General features: G+C 34.5%; 2 protein-coding genes across 2 annotated transcripts; one reads left to right on the top strand and one right to left on the bottom strand.

Moving 5' to 3' along the window:
- Positions 1–9037: 9037 nt before the first annotated feature.
- LOC124634624 (protein lethal(2)essential for life-like) lies at positions 9038–10094 on the top strand. Its single transcript, XM_047170279.1, has one exon. It carries the CDS (start codon positions 9069–9071, stop codon positions 9846–9848), a length of 780 nt encoding a protein of 259 aa, XP_047026235.1. The 5' UTR covers positions 9038–9068; the 3' UTR covers positions 9849–10094.
- Positions 10095–14501: 4407 nt separating this feature from the next.
- On the bottom strand, positions 14502–18887 carry LOC124629609. Its single transcript, XM_047163100.1, has 2 exons — positions 18770–18887; positions 14502–14911 (listed from the first exon to the last, which is right to left on the bottom strand). The coding sequence occupies exons 1-2, from the start codon at positions 18885–18887 to the stop codon at positions 14502–14504; spliced, it is 528 nt and encodes a 175-aa protein (XP_047019056.1).
- Between the last annotated feature and the right edge of the window lie 4321 nt (positions 18888–23208).

Below are 23208 nucleotides of genomic sequence, written 5' to 3' on the forward strand. Positions count from 1 at the left end.
CTGTATTTACTTTCACGTCCAACTGTACCGTCGAGTAGAGAAGTGTTTAGTTTTTTATTATTTATGTCTGTTTTTTTTTTGTTATTTATATGCTATGTTTTTACAGCCAACAATAATTCAATGGTTTCGTGAAACCACCAATTTTAATCTATTTATAAGTAAAATCACAATAACATACACGTACCTAAGTTAATATTTTATTTTGTAAAAATATTTTTTATAATATAAAATAAACATATTCGCCAAATTATGGCTCCAACGGTAAAATATCTACGTATACGATAAAATGCCTCTTTGCAATAAACCTACAGTAATATACTGTTAGATTTTTTTTTTTAATCTTTTATCACCTCGTAATCGGCTCGTCCAGATTTGTAGTGGTTTTCGTAACAATACGCGTCGTGTCAAGTGGCGCTTTGTGTATCAAGCTCTTGATCCAACTGCCTAACGAGAGGCTCTTGAGGTGCCGGCTTTCAACGATAGACCATTAGACCATTGGTAACAACGAGGTAACAACTGTTAGAGTTGGCGGCCTTTGTAGGTTGCATATCGAGTTATTATAAGAAAAATTGTAACATAAAATCTCGGAGTAATCGATGTATATACATAGAAAAAAAAACATACCGGCCGAATTGAGAACCTCCGCCTTTTTGGGAAGTCGGTCAAAAATGGCCAGAATTAGGTGCCATTTTTTTATACAAAAATCATAAAAAAATATTAATATGTTTGCTACCTACAAAATTCATAATCAGCAATTTGTGTAATTTTTTTCATTACACCAAGAATTTAAAAAAATATTTATGTGCACAACGTTTCAGAAACATTCAATTCAAATATTCTTTTCATATTGTGATTTAAAGTTTCTGTCTGTAGAAGCCCTGTGTGATTTCATGGCTCATTAAAAATGATTTATAATACTCTTTTGCTTTGACAATTTCTACGAAACGAGTGTTTATTGTAGTTACAATTATTGTATTAAATGCGATTACATTATATATTTCATTTTTCAATAATATTTACTGAGAATCAATGTTATTTGTGCACACTTCAATTATTCATGTACCTATATTATACCCAAATAAATTTTCCCGGACTTAATATTCCCTACAATGACTTTTAATGGAAGCAAATAAATTTTATTCGCGAATAAAACGATATTATATTTGTTATCTAAACATTCATTTTTCAAGCTAATTCTAGCCATAGACCCAAGTGAAACATAAAACAAAAACTTAAGAAAAAACTTGTCTAGAACTATTTCTTCAACAGTATAAAAATTAAACATAATGTCTGCAAGATGTTATTTTGTGGATTTTTACAATTCATAAACGAGTACCTATTCAGAACCAAAAAGTACTTTCTTCTGTACTTTAAAATATTTTCTTATTTTGTAGCTTTACACCATTCTCTTGAGGTTTAGCGAAAAACACGACAAAACCCCGTCAATCTCAATGATAAATCTCTGAAATATTAGAATATTATTCTACAAAAATATTAAATACGCAGTGTTTTTTGTTTGAATTAAATAGCATTCAGTTTTACAAAATATACCTACAAAACAAAACACTTTTGTGGATGACTGTATGTATTAAATATCGCGTTTAGTGCATTTTGGTCAAAACATTTAACGCCAATCGAAAGTTAAATGTTATTAAACGAAGGTGTTTTTATACTTCGTAGTTAAAAAGATGGCCTTCGAATCATTGAATTTTGTGATCAGAAATAGTGCATGAGACCATTGTACCAAATGCTGTTACGAAAATAATCTGCAGTTATGGTAATCATGATTCTGAGATTTCGTAAATATTCAAAAGACCTTTATTCTTTGCAATTATTGCTAGCATCTTAAGGATGTATAGGATATATATCTAGAGACTGCAGTTACTGTTAATATTGTGACCTTTTTATTGAATTCAAAGTCAAGGTTTTTTCATAAAGACCTGGAACAGATGCTTAAGAAACGTCAAGCGTAGTTGTGCAAGATTGTAAAATATGTTCTTGTACCCATAACATAAATATTTTCACAACGTTGTTTGTGTGTACACATTGTGCTACTGAAAGATACAAAAAATCAATACACATAACAAGATCATTGTAGTGTACTGTCTACTCACACAAGCGCACCTTTGTACACAATTCCGTCTTATCGGATTACTATTTCATAACTCGCACAATATTCAAAGGTAAACAAAAAATCACGATTGTTATGTCTTAGGCATCGTCTTGATAGAACGCGATTGAGTGATGCGACTACCACGTGACTAGGTGACTATTGATTTACAAATATTTGTGTCGTGCTACAACGTCGTACGATTGTCATATAAGACACCTCATCATCTCTCGAGCCTTTTCCCAACTATGTTGGGGTCGATTCCCAGTCTAACTGGGTGCAACTGAGTGCCAAAGTTTTACAAGGAGCGACTGCGTATCTGACCTCCTCAATTTACCCGGGCAACTCAATACCCTTTGGGAAGATTAGTTGTCCAACTTACTATCGACTACACCTAACGACTGTCAAAAATGGTAAATATCAGACTGGATCAACAGTTAAACGTGTTTTAAAAACACGAGAATCTACTATAATCGCGGAATAGCGTTGTATCAGGACGATGCCTTACTGCAGATTATGTGTCGCATATCGAATGTTTCTAGAAGTTGTGTCTCCTGCAATCATTCAATCATTCCCCGTAGGAGGGGACAATAGGGATACCTATGTACGTGCATAGTAACACACTGAGTGAGTTTGTTTGTTTGTTTAATAAAAACAATACATACAATAACGTGTGTAACATCTATGCTATGCTAGTATTAAAGAGATGAATTGTTTGTTTTCTTGTTTGGTTCCCAGATTCTCAGGAAATACTTGTCCTGTTTGAAATTCCTTGAGTATTTTATGTATGTCGTCCATTGGTTAAGAAATGCTTTCACTTATATACTTTTATTGGAAGCTAATGATGAATGAAAGATATCACAAGAAACAATAATCATATCATCGATCTATAATAATATTGTAGAAGAATGTTCAAAATACAGAACTTTGACCTATAAAAGCAACTACACAAAAACCAAGGATCCTGTACTAGTAAAGAAAATGGAACAATGAAATGACTTTGTAATTTCAGACATTATTCAATCAGATAGGTGTAGGGGAGATCTGAGTTGAGCTGAAGATAACCTCAGTTTGACCTCTCATGTCAACATGATGCAGGTAAAAGATTACGGAGAAGTTGAAATATTGGGACATCTATTTGAGTTAGGCAAAAGGCAAATTATAGGTTTAAAAGTGTTTTCAAAAATTGGGTTTGGATGTTTGTGAACAAGTCTTTTAACACAGAAAAATAGATCTTTTTGTTTTGTACCGACTTCACAAAAATAAGGACATTTTCAGTTAGGATGTTTGTTTTCTATTAATAACCATGCATTAAACATTGTACTTGCCACCTTATACATTGATATACTTAATGTATAACTTTGTTGCCCATAAAAACTATTATCGTCACAGTAAGTGACTACAATTTTGTTTAATGTACCATATCTTTTAACCGATAAATAATACTTAATGCTGTTTTCACGTAACTATTTTCTTTGCATAACTTTAGCAATTTTTTCGTTGTTCATTAATACTCAAAGGTGAGTAGTAGGTTCCACATAAAAAATATTCCAGAACATAAGTATTCTGTATATCTATTTTAACAATTATAGCACAAAAAGTAAATAAATATTACTGAAAATTATAATTACGAGTTTCCATTTAAATAGGCCGAATTTACAGAGCAAAACTAAAATACAAATTATTGGCTAAAATACAAATTATTGGCTCCGTAGAGACCGGTCGTTCAACGCAGAACGTTTATGCAAATAACAATGTTTACAGACCATGAATTATAGTTATATTAATCAAGGCCAGTTTTAATTAACACAATTTTATTAATGCAAACATTTCGCTGGACTTTGTAACACAAATCTAAGCACTGTGTTAACGAGCACACGCTAGAATCTGGATCTTTGGACTAGAAACAATGGACCGAATTAGCTATGATAATTTTATTACAAATATTTATTTTTATTTCTGTAACTTTCAAGGTTAATCAAATATGCATTCTACTCTTACATTCTGAGGAAACAAATCTAGGACAGTGCTGGATGTAATTTTCATTGAAATTGATAAGTGATATAATAATTTGGCGTTTATGATTTCAGTCTAAGTTATAGGTAAGCCTAATAATGAGTTCTATGGACACATCTGGAGGGTAGGTATATAGTCGATCAAATAACTAATGCAGTTTATAAATATATGCACAGATCCTTATGAATGGCATCCTGTTTTCAGTAAACCACCTTTTCAGGTCACATGTCCGTGATGCAGTCCCAAATTCCATCATTTGAATAGGACGAGAATAAATTCAATATAACCCGTGGAAGACATGAATGTATGTACCCTAAAGGCTCCGAAATTACTAGACCGATTCAAAAATTGTTTCGCTGTTGGGAAGTTAGATTATTCCCGAGTAATATCGGCTATATTTTATCCGGGTACGAGCAGTAGTTTCTATGAGACGCGGTTGAACAACAGATAGTTTCCAATAAAATTATTGGCATTTGATATGATGTAAACCTTATTGCCTGCCAACCATTAAAGTTAAGTTGTTAAACACAATTAATAACTACATTGCTACATACTCTCTACGAGTCATAATAAAACGTCAAAGGTCAGGTGAAATTATAATAATTACATAACTGATCGTTATAACTGTTTCACTTCGGCCTAATCTCCCCTAAGTCCCGGCCAACCTGTTGTCTGTGTTTATTTACAAATGCTACGCGAAACCGGACGAATTCTCTAGAATGTACCTTACATACTTCAACATCGCCAAGCCAAAATGAACCTTAACAACATACGTTAAGACTCAAAATATCTTAAAAGTCTTGGAGTATTACGACATTCTGTTAGAAAAATTGACTCAAGTGTTCCAGAAGGCAGACGGACGTTTATCCTTTATGAATTGCAAATGAAATGAAACCGTATTGTGTGAAGAGAAAGTTGAAATTAGAATGATAAGTTTTACCGGTGTAGGGTTTAGTGGCAAAACCTGTAATGAGTTAACGCAACGGTAGCGTCAGCATGTTAAGTGGACCGGTTTGATGCTCGTTAGTTTTTTTAATAAATAAAAATACATATTTACAGTAGTGGTATGAAAGCATTGATGTTATTGGCGAAGTCATGAACAGAATACAGAACTCATAATTTTGGTTGATATCAATATTTTTTCTATAAATTCTCTAATACATACTTAATGTACTATATGTATACTATATGTATACTATATGTATACTATATGTATACTTAATGTACTATATATATACTTAATGTACATTGCATTACTGTTATATAAGAACCAAAGTAAAAACATTCCATAATATTTGCAAAAAAGAGAAAGATTTATTTTAAATGTCATAAAGGTGCTAATTTTAAACGCCAATTTTTTACATAACAATAAAAATGCGTCGATAATGCATTGCTTCTTACTCAACTAGCGTTTAAAAACAGATATTTTTACCAAAACTATTTGGTAAAAATATCTGCAAAAAAACTTAAGTATTCTTGTCCAACTGTTTTGGACTTGAAATCAATCAAAGGACTATTTTTGTAAATATTTATCAGAAAATAAAACAGTTGGTTAAGGTTTGTTAAAAAAAAAAGTATTCTTGTTCCTCAAGGATAAAAAGAGTTATGTTGTTGTATCAGTACGGATTTTTTTATCTTAATTACACTATTTATAAACCCTGTAATAATCATAACAAATTCTATAAATAAACAAAACTTACAAAGTGGGTTTCCATCGAACAAGACAATTGAGTCACCACGACACACGTAACCAGAAGGTCGTTGACCTGCGACATTTCCAATGGCGTTACGACATTTTATTTATTTGGTCAACATCGGTAAAAGCATTTCTCTTTGGTCGGTAGATATGACTGAGATATTGGACGTAAAATTTGGTTAAAAAGTTGTTAGATGGTAAAAGTTGCTTTTACTAAACATTTTAATTAGGGTTTAATTTAGTGTGCTATAAAGCTTTTTTTTGTATTTAATAATATATATGACCTTCAAAAACATATAAACCTTTTTGGCAGTCGAGAAAAAAATAAATAAGAAACAATAGTAGGACGAAATAAAATCTATACTAATATTATAAAGCTGAAGAGTTTGTTTGTTTGTTTGTTTGTTTGAACGCGCTAATCTCAGGAACTACTGGTCCGATTTGAACAACTCTTTCGGTGTTAGATAGCCCATTTATCGAGGAAGGCTATACGCTACTTTTTATCCGGGTTCGTGCAGAGGTTCACACGGGATGCGGGTGAAACCGCTGGCAGAAGCTAGTAAGTAAATAATACTGACCGACACATAAAAATACTTAAACAAAAACATGCAAAATTAACATAAATGGAAACAAAACCTACATAACTTTGCTACTTTCTTAAACATCCAGTCAAAAATAAACACATACCAATCAGACTAAAATATAACATGCATTAGCCTCAGCTTTAACCATAGTCCTACTTACCTCATTACTGAATATACGAGGGGAGGTCAATAAGTTCGCGGAATGGAGGGGTTGGCGGGGATAAATTTGCCCGTCCAGGTAGGCACTAGTTAAGCACCTCATTAAGAGTATATATACCAAGTTTGAAACTAATCGGGTCATTAACTTTTGAGTTATCGACCTGCAAACAACTAAATCGGGAAGAAGTCAGCCAGTATGGAGAAAATTGAACACCGTGTGCCGTTATTAAGTTCCTTACCAAGCAAGGAAAATCCGCTCAGACGATTTTTCAAGAGCTGTTAGCGGTTTACGCGGACTCTGCCCCTGGTAAAACCATGGTTTACAAGTGGCATGGTCTTTTCAAACAAGGAAGGGAGTCCATTGAAGACGACCCCCCCTCCGGACGGCCAATTGGGGCCACCACACCGGAAATCGTCAAAAAAGTAGAAAAACTTGTATTGGGACTATAACAGGACAGTACTACGCTTCTTTACTGGAAAGATTGAAAGAAGCCATTAAGGAAAAAAGAATAGGGAAACTGTCAAAAGGTGTGCTCCTTTTGCACGACAATGCACCCGTCCACACGTGCCATGTTGCGACGGCTGCCATTCACCGATGCGGCCTTGAACAATTAAACCACCCACCATACAGTCTAGACTTGCCCCCAGTGACTATTATTTATTTCCAAAAATGAAGAAAAAGCTTCGTGGAAAGAAATTTGACGACGATGAAGAAGTCAAGTCGGCAATTTCGGCCTATTTTGACGCCAAAGACAAATCATTTTTTTTCGATGGTATAAACAAGCTATTTGAGAGATTCGAAAAATGTATTAGGGTTAAAGGAGAATATATTGAAAAGGAAAAATAATTTGGTGTTTAATTTCAACCTCCTTCGTTCTCATTCCGCGAACTTATTGATCTCCCCTCGTATTATCTACAGTTATGAAAATAAGACGACTCTGAACTGACGTCATTACGAAGAGATAGTTTTTCGAAGAACGCATTAACGAAGAGGAAAATACGTCTAAAAAGAAATTTTATGATATCTCCTGTGAATCATAGTTGGGCAAAACATGGATGACTAATTGACTATGTGATTTGGTTATATATTATTCTCATGTCTATGGATATAATGCGTAACTCATTAAGTTTTTTAAGTGTTACATATTTTTATTCCTTCCTGGAAAACAGTGCTTTTTTGATATTATTATTCCTTGTACTACTTTCTTAAAAAGAGTGCCTGTGGAGTTTTTTGTCGGCTTTTCTCCATGAGACCAACTTTTGGGAACCGTGCAACTAGTGTGACGTTTTATCAGAGCCTGCAAAGGCCTGTTTGAAATAAAAACATTTGACTATGATAATACTTCTTGCAAATTTTTTTTAATTATTTATTTATTTAGGTATTAAGTAAAGTAAAATTTCACACCACATAATTCAGATTGACTAGTTAACAAAATTAAATGAGAGATGCATTCGTACATTATAGTAATTTCCTTCAAATTATACGTACCTACACAGACAAAACATAAGTAAGTGACACTCTCTAGAGTAAATCCATAAATAATTACCACACAAGTACAGACAGCAAAGAAATCATCAATCACTTGAAACCTTTTTTGTTGAACTTGAAAGGTTGCTATTTTGATAACTAAATAAACAAAAACATCTGAAAGTGTTATTTGTTTTTGTTTTGTAGTAAGAGTAAAAGTGCTTGACCTACAAGTGAGTGCATCGCTAGTTTTGCTAACGGTACCGCGCACACAGACGCGGTCATTGCCCGCTGTGTGCGTGAGTAAACACGTCGAGCTGCGCAGGAGTTGCAAACTACAACTTTTTGCTATGAAAGTGGATTAATACCTACAACTTTGTGTGTATTTTGTAGTTTCAGCAGAAGTGTAAGTCACTGTACTATTAACCTTTTTTGCATAATAGTAACGTTATCAAATACCTGGATAGTGTTATGGTTCAATCAAGTAACATAACAGTACCTATGTAGTTAACGATCGAATGGCTGAAAATGGAAGAATTGTGTTAACATTATTAAAGATATGAAATAGTGTGACAAGAAAATGTAAAAACTATGTACATATTAGATAAACATATACTTTCATGAATTCAAAGCAATCTAAGATTTTTCTAGAAGAGCAGCGTAAGTAAAGTTATCTTTTCGAGTACCTAAATAATAATTAACTCTTTCATTTCAGAAAAGTAACTAACATTTACCTAAGTGCTCAAGTGAAACAGGCGTAAAAAGCAATGACGCAGATGGATAAAATACTTTATTATACATTTATCACAATTCATGGAGACATAAAATTTCAATGTCACCCGATAACATATTACCCACCTAACTCACACACGGAAACATTAGTCGAACTTTCCAAATGTTGAGAGCACCTGGTTTTACCGCTGCGGTTATCAATGAGCGGCGTACATTCTCGAAACACAACCAAGCCTATATAAGCCCTGCGCTCGCCTGCAACCGCCATAGTACATTACGAAAGCAAACACGACGCAACGAACGATGCAGAAATACATTATACTCATTGCATTCCTCGCCACCGCGGCCTGCCATGAGCCCAGGAAGCACAGAGTCGACGATCCCTTCTCGGCTCTGGACAAACACATCACCCACACACTTGCATACCACTACCTCTGGCCCTGGAGTCAGCTCATCAGGGCAGCAGCAGCTTTGGACATCGAGGAAGCTCTAGAAGAACCACAAATTGTGTCAGACGCCGAGCAATTACGAGTGAACCTCAACGTCAGGCGATTCAAACCAGACGAGTTGAGGATCAAAGTGAAGAACCGTTACATCATAGTTGAAGGAAAGCACAAGGAGACGGGAGACGCTCAGAAGTTTATGGCGAACCACTTTGTCCAGCGGTTTGTGTTACCACCCGGCAGCAAGCAGGAAGAAGTGACCGCTGTTCTCAAGGAAAATGGTGTTCTTACTGTGAGTGTGCCCAAACACGAGCTTCCTCCCCCACCACCTGAGAGGGAAGTGCCCATTGAAGTGAGACTTCCAGAAAAGGTTGAAGAAAAACCTGTCGAGCAGGACAAGACAGAGAAACCCGTCTCAGAGGACAAAACTGAAACAACGACAGAGAAGAAGGAGGTTCCAGTACAGACATCTTCAGCGACACCTCTAGAGCAGTTAGACTTAGTTGAAGCAACAACCCACGTGGGTAAGATCAGGAAGAAGGAGCTCAAACCTACTCCTAAAACGTCAAAGGACAACGAAGTATCAAAAGGACTGGACGGCAACGGATTAGATTACGCACTAGTTGAACAAGAAGAGTGAACACTAACCCTAATAAGTGAATTAAGACTGAACCAAGCTTTAACATGACATAAGTCGTTAAAAGCGTGCTCTTACTTTTCGGACGACAAAATAATTTTACAACGGAGTATTATTTATCGGTACAAAAATACATATTGTTGTGAATCGTTCGAAAGGTTACTAGGAGAAAATAGTTGTTATTAATATTAAGTTTAACTGTATTTGTTTTGAAACATTTGCCCCACGAATAAACGGTGTTATTTATTAGTCTGTGTTTGTATTTCTCTCGCGGTCATATTTTTGTTTTATAAGACTATTCTTTATGTTAATGTTGTGTGTAAATCTGTGTAACGCACTCTGCTGCGATGAGATGATACCTTAACGGTGTACATCCTCATTTTTACATTGACGGAAAGTTTGTGAATTATTATAGTGAGCTAGAATAATGATGGTAAACAAAGAAAGTAAGAGTTACCGTTGTTTTTGTGCTTTTATGGCTATGGGCGTTTGTATTACAATACTGGGTCAATTATAATATAAAACTAGCCACTTTAGTTAAATTGTTTTTCTGTTCTATCAACGTAGTCGCACCAGACCAAAAGGTACTCTTTATTCCTTTTTAAATGCGGAAACACTCGTCTAATAAGACACATATTAAAATAGACATAATTTTATCTCTTAATATAAACTATGAAACATCTTTATGTAAATAATATCTCTCAGGGGGAAGATTTGGAAGAACTCTCTGGATAAATCGATCCAATTGTGTCTGTAAAAATAGAAGTAAGTATAGTTGACAATGGTCTAGTTTCAGCAATAAAAAAAAGTAGTAAAGAATAATCTCACACGCATTAGCATTTATAAACATAATTATTGAAAAACAATGCCGACCCCATATACAATTGGAATAAGGGCAGGTTATTCTCCATAATGGTGATATGGTAATAAGGCTCAAGGAATTTAAAAAAAAAAATACTTTACCTATAACATTGACAAAGCTACACATAGAGAAAACATAAAGCTACAGTAAAGCAAAGCAAAAGCTCGTTATAATGAAAATCTGCGCATTTAATTTATTTACAACCTAAAGTTAATTAAACGAACTCTGCTAGAAAATAATATAAATGTTTACTGTTACAGCCTTTTTATCGTCCCACTGCTGGGCACAGGCCTCCTCTCACATGGAGAAGGATTGAGCATTAATCTTTGCTTAGAAGGATTGATTTAAATATAAATGTTTAAGTTGTTAAAATATTCTTTGTAATCAAAGTAAATTAAATGGCCAAGACGAATGAAATTGCTAATAATTTCTATTATTATTAAAAATCTTTTAAACTTTATTCAATTTGCATTGTCAAATTAATCAGGACTTTAATCATTGCTTTCGAAATGAACATTAATTTTGAGTTCATGAAAATAGTCTTTAATTAAATATAATTTCTAGAATTTTCCGAATAATATATTTAAAGGACAAAAGTTTAATTATTAAAATGTATTATAATAATTGATTTCTTAGTTTGACTCCTATGAATTTTGTAATACTAGGTTTTAGTTTGTGGAAAAGTTCTTTGTTATTTTCCATAAGGTATATATGTATATGTCCATAGTAATAAAAGAAAAAAAATTGAATTATAAATTAAAAAAAAACCCCGACCCAAAAAAAGTACGCAATTAAACCCTATAAAAAGCAAAAAATAACTTTAAACACTACGTAAGTACCAACTAAAGCATGTCAGACTAAACAAAATTTTGTCGTGTCGGGGGACCGCTTTTTACCTTTAAAAATACTTACATAAATCAAAAGAAGTTGGTGCTTTGGTTTTGAACGCTCTAATCGCAGGAACTATTGATCCGATTTAAATAATCTTACAGTGTTAGTCCATTTAACGAAAAAGGGTTTCGGTTATTTTCTATCGCGATGCAGGAAGTTAGGAATTTTATAGCTTACGCATTATTTTACAATATATGTAAATATTATGCACCTTAACATACACAATGGGATTTATTTTCTGAACCTTATAACGTGTTCAGGCAGCTACATCGACATTAGAATTAACTTACCTATATATAATACTACACAGTTATGTGAAATGATGATATACTTGCTAATTAATATCGAATTTCCACATCGATAATACTTAACCACAAATTCCCAGTACAGGCTGTATCATATACTAATAAGCTGGTATCAAGTTTCCAAACGTGCAATTCATAACAACATTAAGTTAAGACCAGAAACTTAGAAGGCAACAGATAAGTCTATAATCCTTACAGCATACAACAACAAAACTGTAGCAAACTCGTTAAATTGTGGCGTACAGTCGTTTAGAAAACTTGAACACATTGACGCCATTGAACTTAGCCAAACAACATAATGGAGTACAATCGGGAACAGTTGTAAAATATATTGTTGACTAGTGTGCGATCATTCGACAGTTGTCGACAGCCATGCAATCCTTCTAAACTAATAGTACAAAGAGAAAAAAGTTTGTTTGTACATTAAAGGCTTCCAAAACTGCTCAACCGTTGTCCAAAAAAAATCTTTCACTATTTTCAAGCTATCCATAGCATAGGCTTTATTTTATCCAGGAACTGAGAAGTAGTTTCCACAGGACTAGGTGAATTATAAAGAGGATTTTTTTTGCGTTTGTGTGTTATTTTGTAAAGGCTCCCAAACCACGGCCGGCTGCTATACTATCTTCAGCTGACATAGCCTATATTTGACCAGTTTCCATGAGACGCGGATGAAACCGCGGGATTTAGCTATTGTAGCAATAAAACTGCAGTCGATGCACAGCTTGAAGTTAGTCCACAATGTATTTTTATTGTTGACAGCGTGATTTTAAATGCTAGGTTTGACTCTTTGACTAGACTCCAGACTTATTTATAGTCTGTGTCTACACAGATTGATTTTAGAATGTCTGAGACGTGTATAAGTTTTTCCTCAATTGATGCCTGGAATATATTACAATTAAATTCATAAACTAAAGCGTACATTCAGAAAGTATTACTGACTGTAATTTTGCAATAAATCGTCGTCGTGACTACTCGTGAATATTATAACTTTATAACTTTTCCAACGTCAATTTTCAAGTGTCACGACATGTTTTTAACACTATATTTATTTTCCATGTCCATTCATATTTCTGTAGGTGTCTTATCTAACCATACTTTAATGTACAAAGTTGTAGAGTTTGTTTGTTTGGTCGAATCTTGGAAACTGCTGATCCTTATGCCTAAATTGCCAGTACGTAAAGTTCCCACGTGAAGCTAGTAGGTATTCTTTGATAAAAGGTTTAAACAGCTAAATTCAATAAGTTGTGTTTTCACTCTTCAAAATAGACACTAATTCCAGTATCCTACATGAATATTATCTAGCCCCCCCCCCCTCTCAAACCTCAGTCATCAAGCAATGATTAGGGGAGTCATAATGACAGCGTCACCGGCACCGCTCCATTACAGCTAGCTGCGAATTCAGATGCCCTTGTGAGCCATCAACCATCTCCCCCTCCCAGCGGATGAAGGAATATAATGCTAGGGTTGACACTTTTACTGAATCATAATATTCATGTTTAACTAGCTTCTATCCACGATTTTTCTGACATCCTAAAACACTAGCTTAAAACCTGTCTATCCTATATTTTCTTATTCAACTTTGATATTTCCTATGTCAATTTTCAGCCAAATCGGTTCACCCGTTCCTGAATTTAATATGACCGCCTTTTAGGGGTAGACTTGTTTCAATTTTTTTCCTCTCCGTGAGACAATAATTTGAAGAGAACCGTGCTGCCCATTGGAGCAGCAAGCCTCATTTAAGACTTTTGAGTGAAACCGTACCCATGCAAACAATATACATAAATGAGCTACTCTAGACGCTTTGTCATATAATGGCCAACCATAACCAATGTCTCCTGTGACTTAAAGAGAAGGATCAGCTCTCAAAGTCATACAGTTTGAGAGCCTTTCTTGAAAGAAAAGTTCAAAACATTTAATACTTCATAGAAAATGCCCGTTACTTGAGGAGAAGCTTTCCCTTTGCTTTCACAGTCCGCCGATAACATTCTATACTAGCTCTTACCTCGGCTTCGGTTGAAAGGAAAATGCGATCCGTTTTCTCTATGTTCGGGGCACTAAATAAACTTTGTATTTTATGATGGGAAAGTTACCGTTAGTCGTTAAAATTAAACGTGACTCAGATAATGTATATTTACCTGTAAATGAGAGGACGTCAATATTATAACCCTTATTTATACAAAGCGTAGGTACATTTTTGCAGTGATTTGCAGTGACGGCTTACAACTTTGTTGAGAATTGGAAAGACGAGTATTTTGTAGGTATGATTAATTTAAGCTATCATTTTTTTTTAGAAATTTCCAGTTAACTGTCTATCTTGCTAAATCAATTGAAATATTTTACTATCTGTCTTAACGCTAGGAATGGTTCTTCACCAAGTACAAAATCTCCTGGTTACTTCAGCAGTCAGGAGGCAGCCCTGAGTATCCCGCATTAAATATTTGATAGATTGATTTCAAATTCGTTTAAAAGTGAAATATTTACAAAAACATGGTGTAAAATAGCAAACCTTCTTAAAAAATTAATACATCAGTGGTTGACTACTCCATTCAATGTAGGTACACAAGTACATAAAGATATCTTATTCTATGGCTACTGCTTTCAATGTCCTTTCACAGCATAAGACCCATCCGAATCATATATCTTCTTCTTTTTACTGCCACCATATTTATCATAAGCATACGGCTGATGGTCGGCATACCCATAACTGTGATCGGATGACCCATAACTAAAATCGGATGGCCCATAAATGTGATCGGATGACCCATAACTGTGACTGGGTGGTCCATAACTATGATCGGGTGGTCCATAACTGTAGTCATGGTGACCATGGTCGTAGTGATCAAAATGATGGTCTTCAATATACTCGTGATGGTCGTGTTTGTGTTTCTTCAGGTAGTGGATAAACCAGAGGACGAATTGCCATCCTTTTGTGACGAGGACGTAGAATAGGGCTCCGTACACCATCTTTAGGACGATCAGTTTCGTTGCTACTACGTAGAAGAAGTGGACTGTGGGCAAAGAAAAAAAAGTTTAGTAAACAATTGAATATCACAAATTCTTTGGCTAAAGGTTCATTTAATAATTTACATAACAGTGTGGTATTTTTGTAAGATTACAAAGGCTGTAAGATTAGGAATAACTCTTTTAACATTTTAGAACATTAGCAATCATTTTCAAAACGTTCTGTATTCCTTTGTAAAATTTTTGTGATTACTTAAAATCAATAGGGCATTTTTGCAGTCCGTTAAAACTGTGGAAGGGAACATTATTAGTGATGCCAAAAAGATGAATACACACCTAATAAAATCTACCGTCCCTGCCGTTTCTTGATAAAGTCAGCAATCAAATCTAAGGCCTGATATCCCTCCCTATGATGAGCAAACTGATCTTGATAAGGTGAATAATTCTCAGTCCTCTTATAATGCAAGTATGGGTCTGGCACATGTTTGTATATGGTCAATGCCCATACCATGATAAGGAGTATTTTCACGCTAGCTACCGTTAGAGCTATGGCCACAATCAGGTTATACAGTCCAACTTTCGCTGCTAATACTATGGCGAGGTTGGCTGCAACAGAGAGAAATGGCGGTATTATTTGAAGGTTTAGAATTCAACATCATCATCTTCACATTCTCAGCTATAGAATGTTCAGTAATGATCATAAGCCTCCCCTCATTGATTTCCTAAAGTACTTTTTTGATTGTATACCCGCGACTTATGTCAGTTTGTCCGATCACCTTGTTGGTATGCGTTTGTTTAAGAATTAAAGTAATGTGAAGTGAAAAACAATGGAAAAAAGGTTTATTTGGCCCAATTAATGATAATAAATATTTATGCGGAAATGGACTTATAAACATATTTTTTTAGCCATCAATGTTTTACGATGTTTTGTATATCGAGCTATGTGCCATAGAGCTATAAGTCTTTTGTGTATCATGTTACTACAATATTATGTTTTAAACTCAAATGACTCCCATTAAGTATAACATTTAAATACTTTAACAACAGTTCCTTCCGTAATAGCAAACTTCACAAATCCAAGTGCAACACGAGCGCAGTTTTTTAAGAATCTTAAAATGTTTCCATCTTGGGAGGCTAAGGTTTCAACTGAGGGAAGTTTCCAATTTGTTCTCGATTCAGATTTAAATTCTCGGTCCAGACTTTTACTTTAATTCGCTGTATAAACCGAAGCTGGACGCTACTGGAATCAGGAATAAGCTTCAGCTCAGATCTTTTAGTTTTCCATTTAAATGTTCGTGTTACAATGATGTTTGTTTACCATAAAAATTAAGAGATGAATTCGGGATACGTGTCCATTAATTCTACCTATAGACTTAATTGTATTTTGTGTTTTTCGGAGAACTACACTGTTATAGATATACCTACAACCTTAAGCCACGTATTCACTGGGAAACAATGTTTCAGATACACAGTTTCTGAAACATCACGTAGATGTTTACAGCAACAATGTTTCGGAAATTCTGCCGTCCACATCGTCCACAGAAACAAAATTATATGTTTCTGAAACAAAATTATTTGTTTCAGAAACACGTATATTTTGTTTCTGAAACAGTGTTTATAAACAATTGTTTCTCAGTGAATACATGGCTTTACAAGCTACAAATAGTAACGTAACCTTTTGTTTTGATACAACTAACGCTTTTCTAGAAATATCCCTGAGGTGATCTGGTCTTACATATCTAGGAACTTGCAATAGGTACGCGTGTAAATAAAGAAAAGTTCCATTCGCTATCGACACAGACATCCTCCGAGCCTTTTTCCCAACCATGTTGGGGCGGCTTCCAGTCTAACCGGATTCAGCTGAGTACCAGTGCTTTACAAGAAGCGACTGCCTATCTGACCTCCTCAACCCAGTTACCCGGGCAACCCGATACCCGTTGGTTAGACTGGCGTCAGACTTACTGGTTTCTGACTACCCGTAACGACTGCCAAAGATGTTCAATGACAACCGACACAGACATGATTCCTATATTGACAAAGGAACAATACTATTTAAACTTTTAAGAAACTGGTGACAAACTCAGCAAGGTGTAGTCAATTTGAAAAAAAACCGAGTAGTAGCTCAGGCAGGTTGGGCCCAGACTATCAAGCAGGAATGCATCTTTATTAGTTGCGAAAACATTAGTTGACCCTTCCCACAGTGGCTGCAGGGTAGGAAGTGAACTTTTAGAACTTTTAGTGACTAAAATCGACCTTGGTTCCTTTGTTTCCCAGAGCTGCAAAACCCCTTCAAACAATCTCGCAATCCTGATACAACTGGAAATTCCCAGTCATCGCCAAAGCATTTGTTAGAATTGCTAAGAAACTGACGCAATATATTACAATACGGATGTGAATTCATAGACCCTATTATCACATACAACTTTCTCTTTCAGGAGTATGAGGTAACAAAAGAAAATCGTGATTCTTCGAGTTACTATTCTTGTTTGTATTGACGCGGAATGTCCCGTCTGTCTATTTGTTACGATTGGAATGGTAAACAGCTGGCCTGGTGTCGATGCGATTGGTATGAAATGAGTCATGAAAAGTTGTAGATATTACTAATGCGTAACGTGATCCAGTGAGTTATGTGAATTATGACGGGCAATGTACGGTGATTTTTTTATAGTGAAAATCAAAATTAAATTCTTATCTAAGCACTTTATCTTCTAATTAAATAAAGAAACATTATTCCAGAAAGTTAATAAAAGAGTTAATTGCCAGATAAACGGACTCGTAAACAAAACCAATATAAAGCTAACTTTATCTATTTACTTTTTGAATGGACACCATTTAATTTCTTGCGAGTTCCAATAAGTTTCCAAAGAGTCCGGTTAAGAAATACAACTCCTTTTTGTTATAAGAAAAGAGGTTTGTTGAGATAAGTAGATTCTTCTGATTGGTATTACTTTGTATCTCCTTACAAATAGTTTTTTTTTTCCAATCGGGATTCTTAAAATAGTGATAGAGAATAATTTCAGATTCGTTATTTTATTCAATGTCATTTCAGACATGTTTTAGCATAATAATAGTTTTTATCTAAATTATTTATTTCATTTCAATTAATACGTTTGACATTTAGTTGAATAAAGTCACAAAAAAGCCCTTAAATGTACGATTATATATGTCGCAGGGATATGATAAAAACGGGGATATGATCAATTCCCTAAGGGATTTGATCAAATCACGGAGGATGTTAAAATAACAACACGATTTTATCTTTTCTCCAAACAAATCTAGTGAATTGAACAAATCCCTAAATTGGTTCAGTGAAATGACAAAAAAATTGTCAGTTCTTGTTTGGGTCGCGCTTGCAAACACTAGGCAAGCCGTAGGTGTCATAGATGTGCCTGTAAGAAAAATAATGTTTTATGTTATTCACGATGCCTCAAATCAGCTTCATGTTTTAATAAGTGATTATTACAAATAGGCATATCATACGCAACTAAAATATTTTTTAAAGAAATTTTTGTTGATTCTTTCAAAAATTAAAATATTGTTCTGAGTAATGGTGATTTTTTATATCAATATTTCCTTGTATTGCATACACCTGATTATCATAATTATGTAGGTATATCTTACCAAATAAACCTTTAAAATATCAAAGCAAAATTATTTTTGTCATTTCACTGAACCAATCTAGTGATTTGTTCAATTCACTAGATTTGTTTAGGGAAAAGATAAAATCGTGTTGTTATTTTAACATCCTCCGTGATTTGATCAAATCCCTTAGGGAATTGATCATATCCCCGTTTTTATCATATCCCTGCGACATATACATAACAAAACACTTGAGTCTGAAGGCAATCAAGACCTCATTCGATGGGCGTTATTATTAATTATTAAAGTAGTATGTTAGTACTCACTTATTAAAGCATATTTGGCCTTTCCTCTGGGTTCCACCTCATTTCTACTCTCACTTTCTTCCGAAGCTTGCACTTTACACAATAATGTAAATATTAACATAATTAATACTGCCTTCATTTTAACAAATTTTGTGACAAAAAAAAACTTTTTATAAACTCTTTTTCAGAACTTCAGTTCAGTCCAGTGCCGTATTTTAAAATGACATTTCATACCTTGTGTTGTCAGTCTAACTTGACGTGCTAATTTGACAAATAAACATGTTACTGAGAAAGTGTACTAAACATTATTACAACTTATTAACACGAATTTTCGTAACGTAATAGAAGCGAGAGTTTTTTTTTCGAATGTGAAGTAATATTTACATTTTTCTATGCAGCTTAGTTTGCATTGAAATATTGGGTACAATTTATTATTAAAACATTTTTTTCGAATGGCCAGGTTTGACAAACACGGGCGAACATACACAGCTGAAAAAATATGCGTATTAAAAAAAACGTTTCAAAACATTTTTCTATTGGTACAACCGAAAAAAAACAGCCAATTTCAGTATGAAAAAGCTTTGGTATTCAAACCAACAGATAGCCTAACTAACGCCAAAACTAGAAAACAAACAAACACACAAAATAAACATTTAAATCGTCCAATCGATGTTGATCTGTTTGCAATGGAAGCAATCTTTTAAAACATACGCAACTATCAGCTCAATTCATTCCCTGACATATCGTCTGATTGAGCTAGGGGGATATTTTAGTGTCCTTCGATTTTTTTTCAATTTTCATTACTGAATATATAGAAATTTTCACAAAATTAAAAAAAAAAAGGATATGCAGTAGATAGAGAACCTATATAAAAACCGACACGAAAGGGAAAACTAAATAACTTTAATTATAATACAGGATGTCCAGTAGATAGTGCGCCATAATGCAGGGTATGCCATATCTTGGATAATCAATCTGATATTGTTCCACAAGTACCTATAGATTCAAAGTTGTATATAATTTTTCAAAGTATCAAAAAAACTATTGAAATAAACTTGTAACTATTTATTTTTAACCTATCTGGCATGTCATACCTAAAAAGCACAGGCACAAGTTCATTCATGAAAAGGCACGCAAAACTTCATTCGTTTCATTGCATCGAATGAACGAGATAGTTCCCCCAAAACCGAACAATATGTTACAACTAGCGCGTCTGTTAATAAAACCTTTGTTAGATTATTTGGTGTTTTATGTAACAGCCTACCGCGTTACCCTAGTGGTCACTACGCGTGACCTAGTATTATCTAAGCGTGCAATTTTAAGCACGATTAGTGAAAAATACTAATGGGGTAAGAGCAAGGTAGGTATTTGATCACAAGAAATGACAACCAGCCGCTTAGACAAGCCTTCGATAGAGGACAGACGTTTTGGGGATGTTGAATTACAACTTTAACGACTTTAAATAATAAAAAACCTGTAAAAGTTTTCGACTCAAATATACAACCAATTCCATACAAAAAATGCCTAAATGCTTACAAGATGTTTCAAATCCCCTCAGTACAATGAACTTTAACTTCCAATTCCTCCACGATTACTCCATACTACATAACAGATAATCGATACATAATCGCTTCCCATCCTTTTAACGACTTCATTCAAGGACCAATTCCAAAGTCGGTTGAAAGCCCAAGTTTTTCGACGTAAACTCTAATTTAGAATGGTGGTAATATTGTGAAATTGCTCCATTCTTGTGTGCAATCATCGTTAAATATGGAAATAATGAGCCGTTCGCGTTTATGAGTCTAACGATATGGGTTAGTGGTGTGCTGAATATCGATAGATAAACGAATTTATTTCTAAACTTTTAGTACAAGAGAATTAACTCACCGAATTTGGTAGAGGAGAGAAATTCCATTATGTGACACAGTGATTGTGTTTATTTATTTATTTCAGGCATCTTATCAATCTTATGTATTTACTACCATCCCATAGCTTATACCATAGCTTAGCGATTAATACTTATAGCTTAGCACACCAGACATATCGACATTATAAGTCTTCATCGATAGAATTATATCGATACTTGACAAGCCCATCCCTCCAGCAATATTAGCGAGAGTAGATAATGCGTGTTTCATTTGACGATCGGACTAGGCCAGTGGTTCTTAACCTTTTTGGCATGAGGGACCACTTTACCAAAACTTTGTCTTGCCCCGGACCACCCCAATGGTTTACCTAAATTGAGGGTTCTTTGATAAAGAATACGAGCACACTTTATAAATAGCACTCATTTCTTTATTATTTAACAAAAAACAAAAATTACAGATTTTAATGACATTTTTGTGACTGCATTCTCTTTACTAATTTCTGAATTTTTGGTTCAGTACTACTCAAAACTAAACCCATGTCGGCAGTGGCATCCAACAGATGCTTGTTTTTAACAATCAGAAGCGTCGAAAACCCAAGTACGTATTTATAGCTTTAACTAAATCTTTCAATTACAAACTAACCATTGCGTGTACAAAACGCAAGTACCTACTGTTATACTCTTAGCTTGCTTAGCTTCCAAATGCGCGAGCGAAGAGAGCGCGAAATTTTTTTCGGATTCAAACCAAACATTACGTAAAATATCCCCCAAACGTACTTAACTTTTTGTTTGTTGACAAATGCAAGAACAAAGGCACCCAATTTCTGAATACGCGAGCGAAGCGAGCGCGAAATTTTAATTATTTTTTAAGACTCAAAGCCAAAATTACGTAAAATGTAGCCCAAACATATATTTTTTTTTCTGTTGGACAAGTAAGATGGATATCTTTTATACGTCCATGCGAAAACCTCTGTTCGCATAGATAAGTCGTCAAAAATAAAGTTAGATTAGCAACGTCGCGAAGCAATGCTTCGTGGACCACTTGGAATGCCTCCCGGGACCACCAGTGGTCCACGGACCACCGGTTAAGAACCACTGGACTAGGCGGAGGGTAATTAAGTAAACTATATAAATGGCGACACACACTGATGACTAATGCCGCCTTGATTAAGCCTCATTGTGATTTCAGGAAGATAAGCCTTTTGAAAGATTTTGGGATATCATCAAAAATTACCCCAACCACCGTGCAGTGCAAGGGAGTGTCCGACTGTAAAATTGGCTGATTGGCGATTTCGCCTTTACTATCGTCAATATCTATGGAGAATATCTTCTTTTGTATGAAAAATTATCGTGTAAAATAATGTGCAGCGGAAAAAAGAAGAACATAATTTAATAAATAATTATATAGTGCTTAACAATGTACTGCTCCTCTCTGTATCTTACTTGAAAACTATCGCAATTTTAACTCACTAATTTTCCAATTTTGCTGGCCAACTCCCGACAAGTTTTGGTGACTTTTTAAGTCGTAACTTTAAACTAAGTGAGACTTCGAAGTCCGATTTTCCGGGAAATAATTTACTCGTTCATTCTGAAATTAAGTTTCCTTTTTTGGAAATTTGATAGAGACGAAGTTTGGAAATTCTCTTGTTACAATAGGAATACTTAATGATAGTTAGGAATCCGGAATATTGGACTGACATGTGATGCACTGGGTGAAGGTTCGTATATAAGTTCGTTACATTGAAACATTTCCAATATGTTTAGTTTATTGGCAAACTATTATGAATTGTACCTATAACTTTAGTTTTTTATGTAACTACTTTAATCATAATTATTGCATTATTTACAATATTCCGTGATTCTGAAATACCAACAACGTAAGTACAACAAAATGTACTTCAAAAATGCAGCTTCCCCTACATAAAGTTTCAAATAGCAAATCATCTTCATATCATCATAGATCCACATTTCAGTGGCAGGCAAAAGACGAAAATATATGATTTTCACTATGAAATACGACAGATTAGATGGGCCCGCTGCCTGCCTACAATTTGTCATCGGATGGCCGTCGAGTCCTGACCGATCACCCATAATATTGGATCCTAGGGTTTGAGTGACAGCCCTATTTTTAGCACGCACTTTTACCATTAATTTAGGTAGACTATGGTTAGTATAGAATTTAGACTATGTAAACGTACGTATTAGCTCGCAATGGATTGGATTTAGGTAGCATATATTTTTCATTGAAATAATGGAAACTGTATCTATGGAATACTAGGATTGTGATTAACTATTTCTTTTTTATAGCTTTTTTACATCGCTTTACTATTAACGACACCACGGATAGTCTATGTACTTTGTGTTGTTTCGTATAGATTTTACGTATGGAGTCTTCCGTTATGGAGCATAATTTTCTGGGTAAGCTGAACAAGCACAGAACGTTTTATTTGGAAACCACAAAAACGAATCCTAGAGCAGTAAATAACTAGAATACTAACTCATATGCCTAGCCTAGCATTCTAGTACTTTATACTTACTATTTCACTTTGCCTACAAAGTTGAAAGCCTAACGAAACATTCGACATGGGGTAGG

The sequence above is a fragment of the Helicoverpa zea genome, chromosome 1 (genome assembly GCF_022581195.2).
Source record: "Helicoverpa zea isolate HzStark_Cry1AcR chromosome 1, ilHelZeax1.1, whole genome shotgun sequence".
NCBI classification, from domain to species: domain Eukaryota; kingdom Metazoa; phylum Arthropoda; class Insecta; order Lepidoptera; family Noctuidae; genus Helicoverpa; species Helicoverpa zea.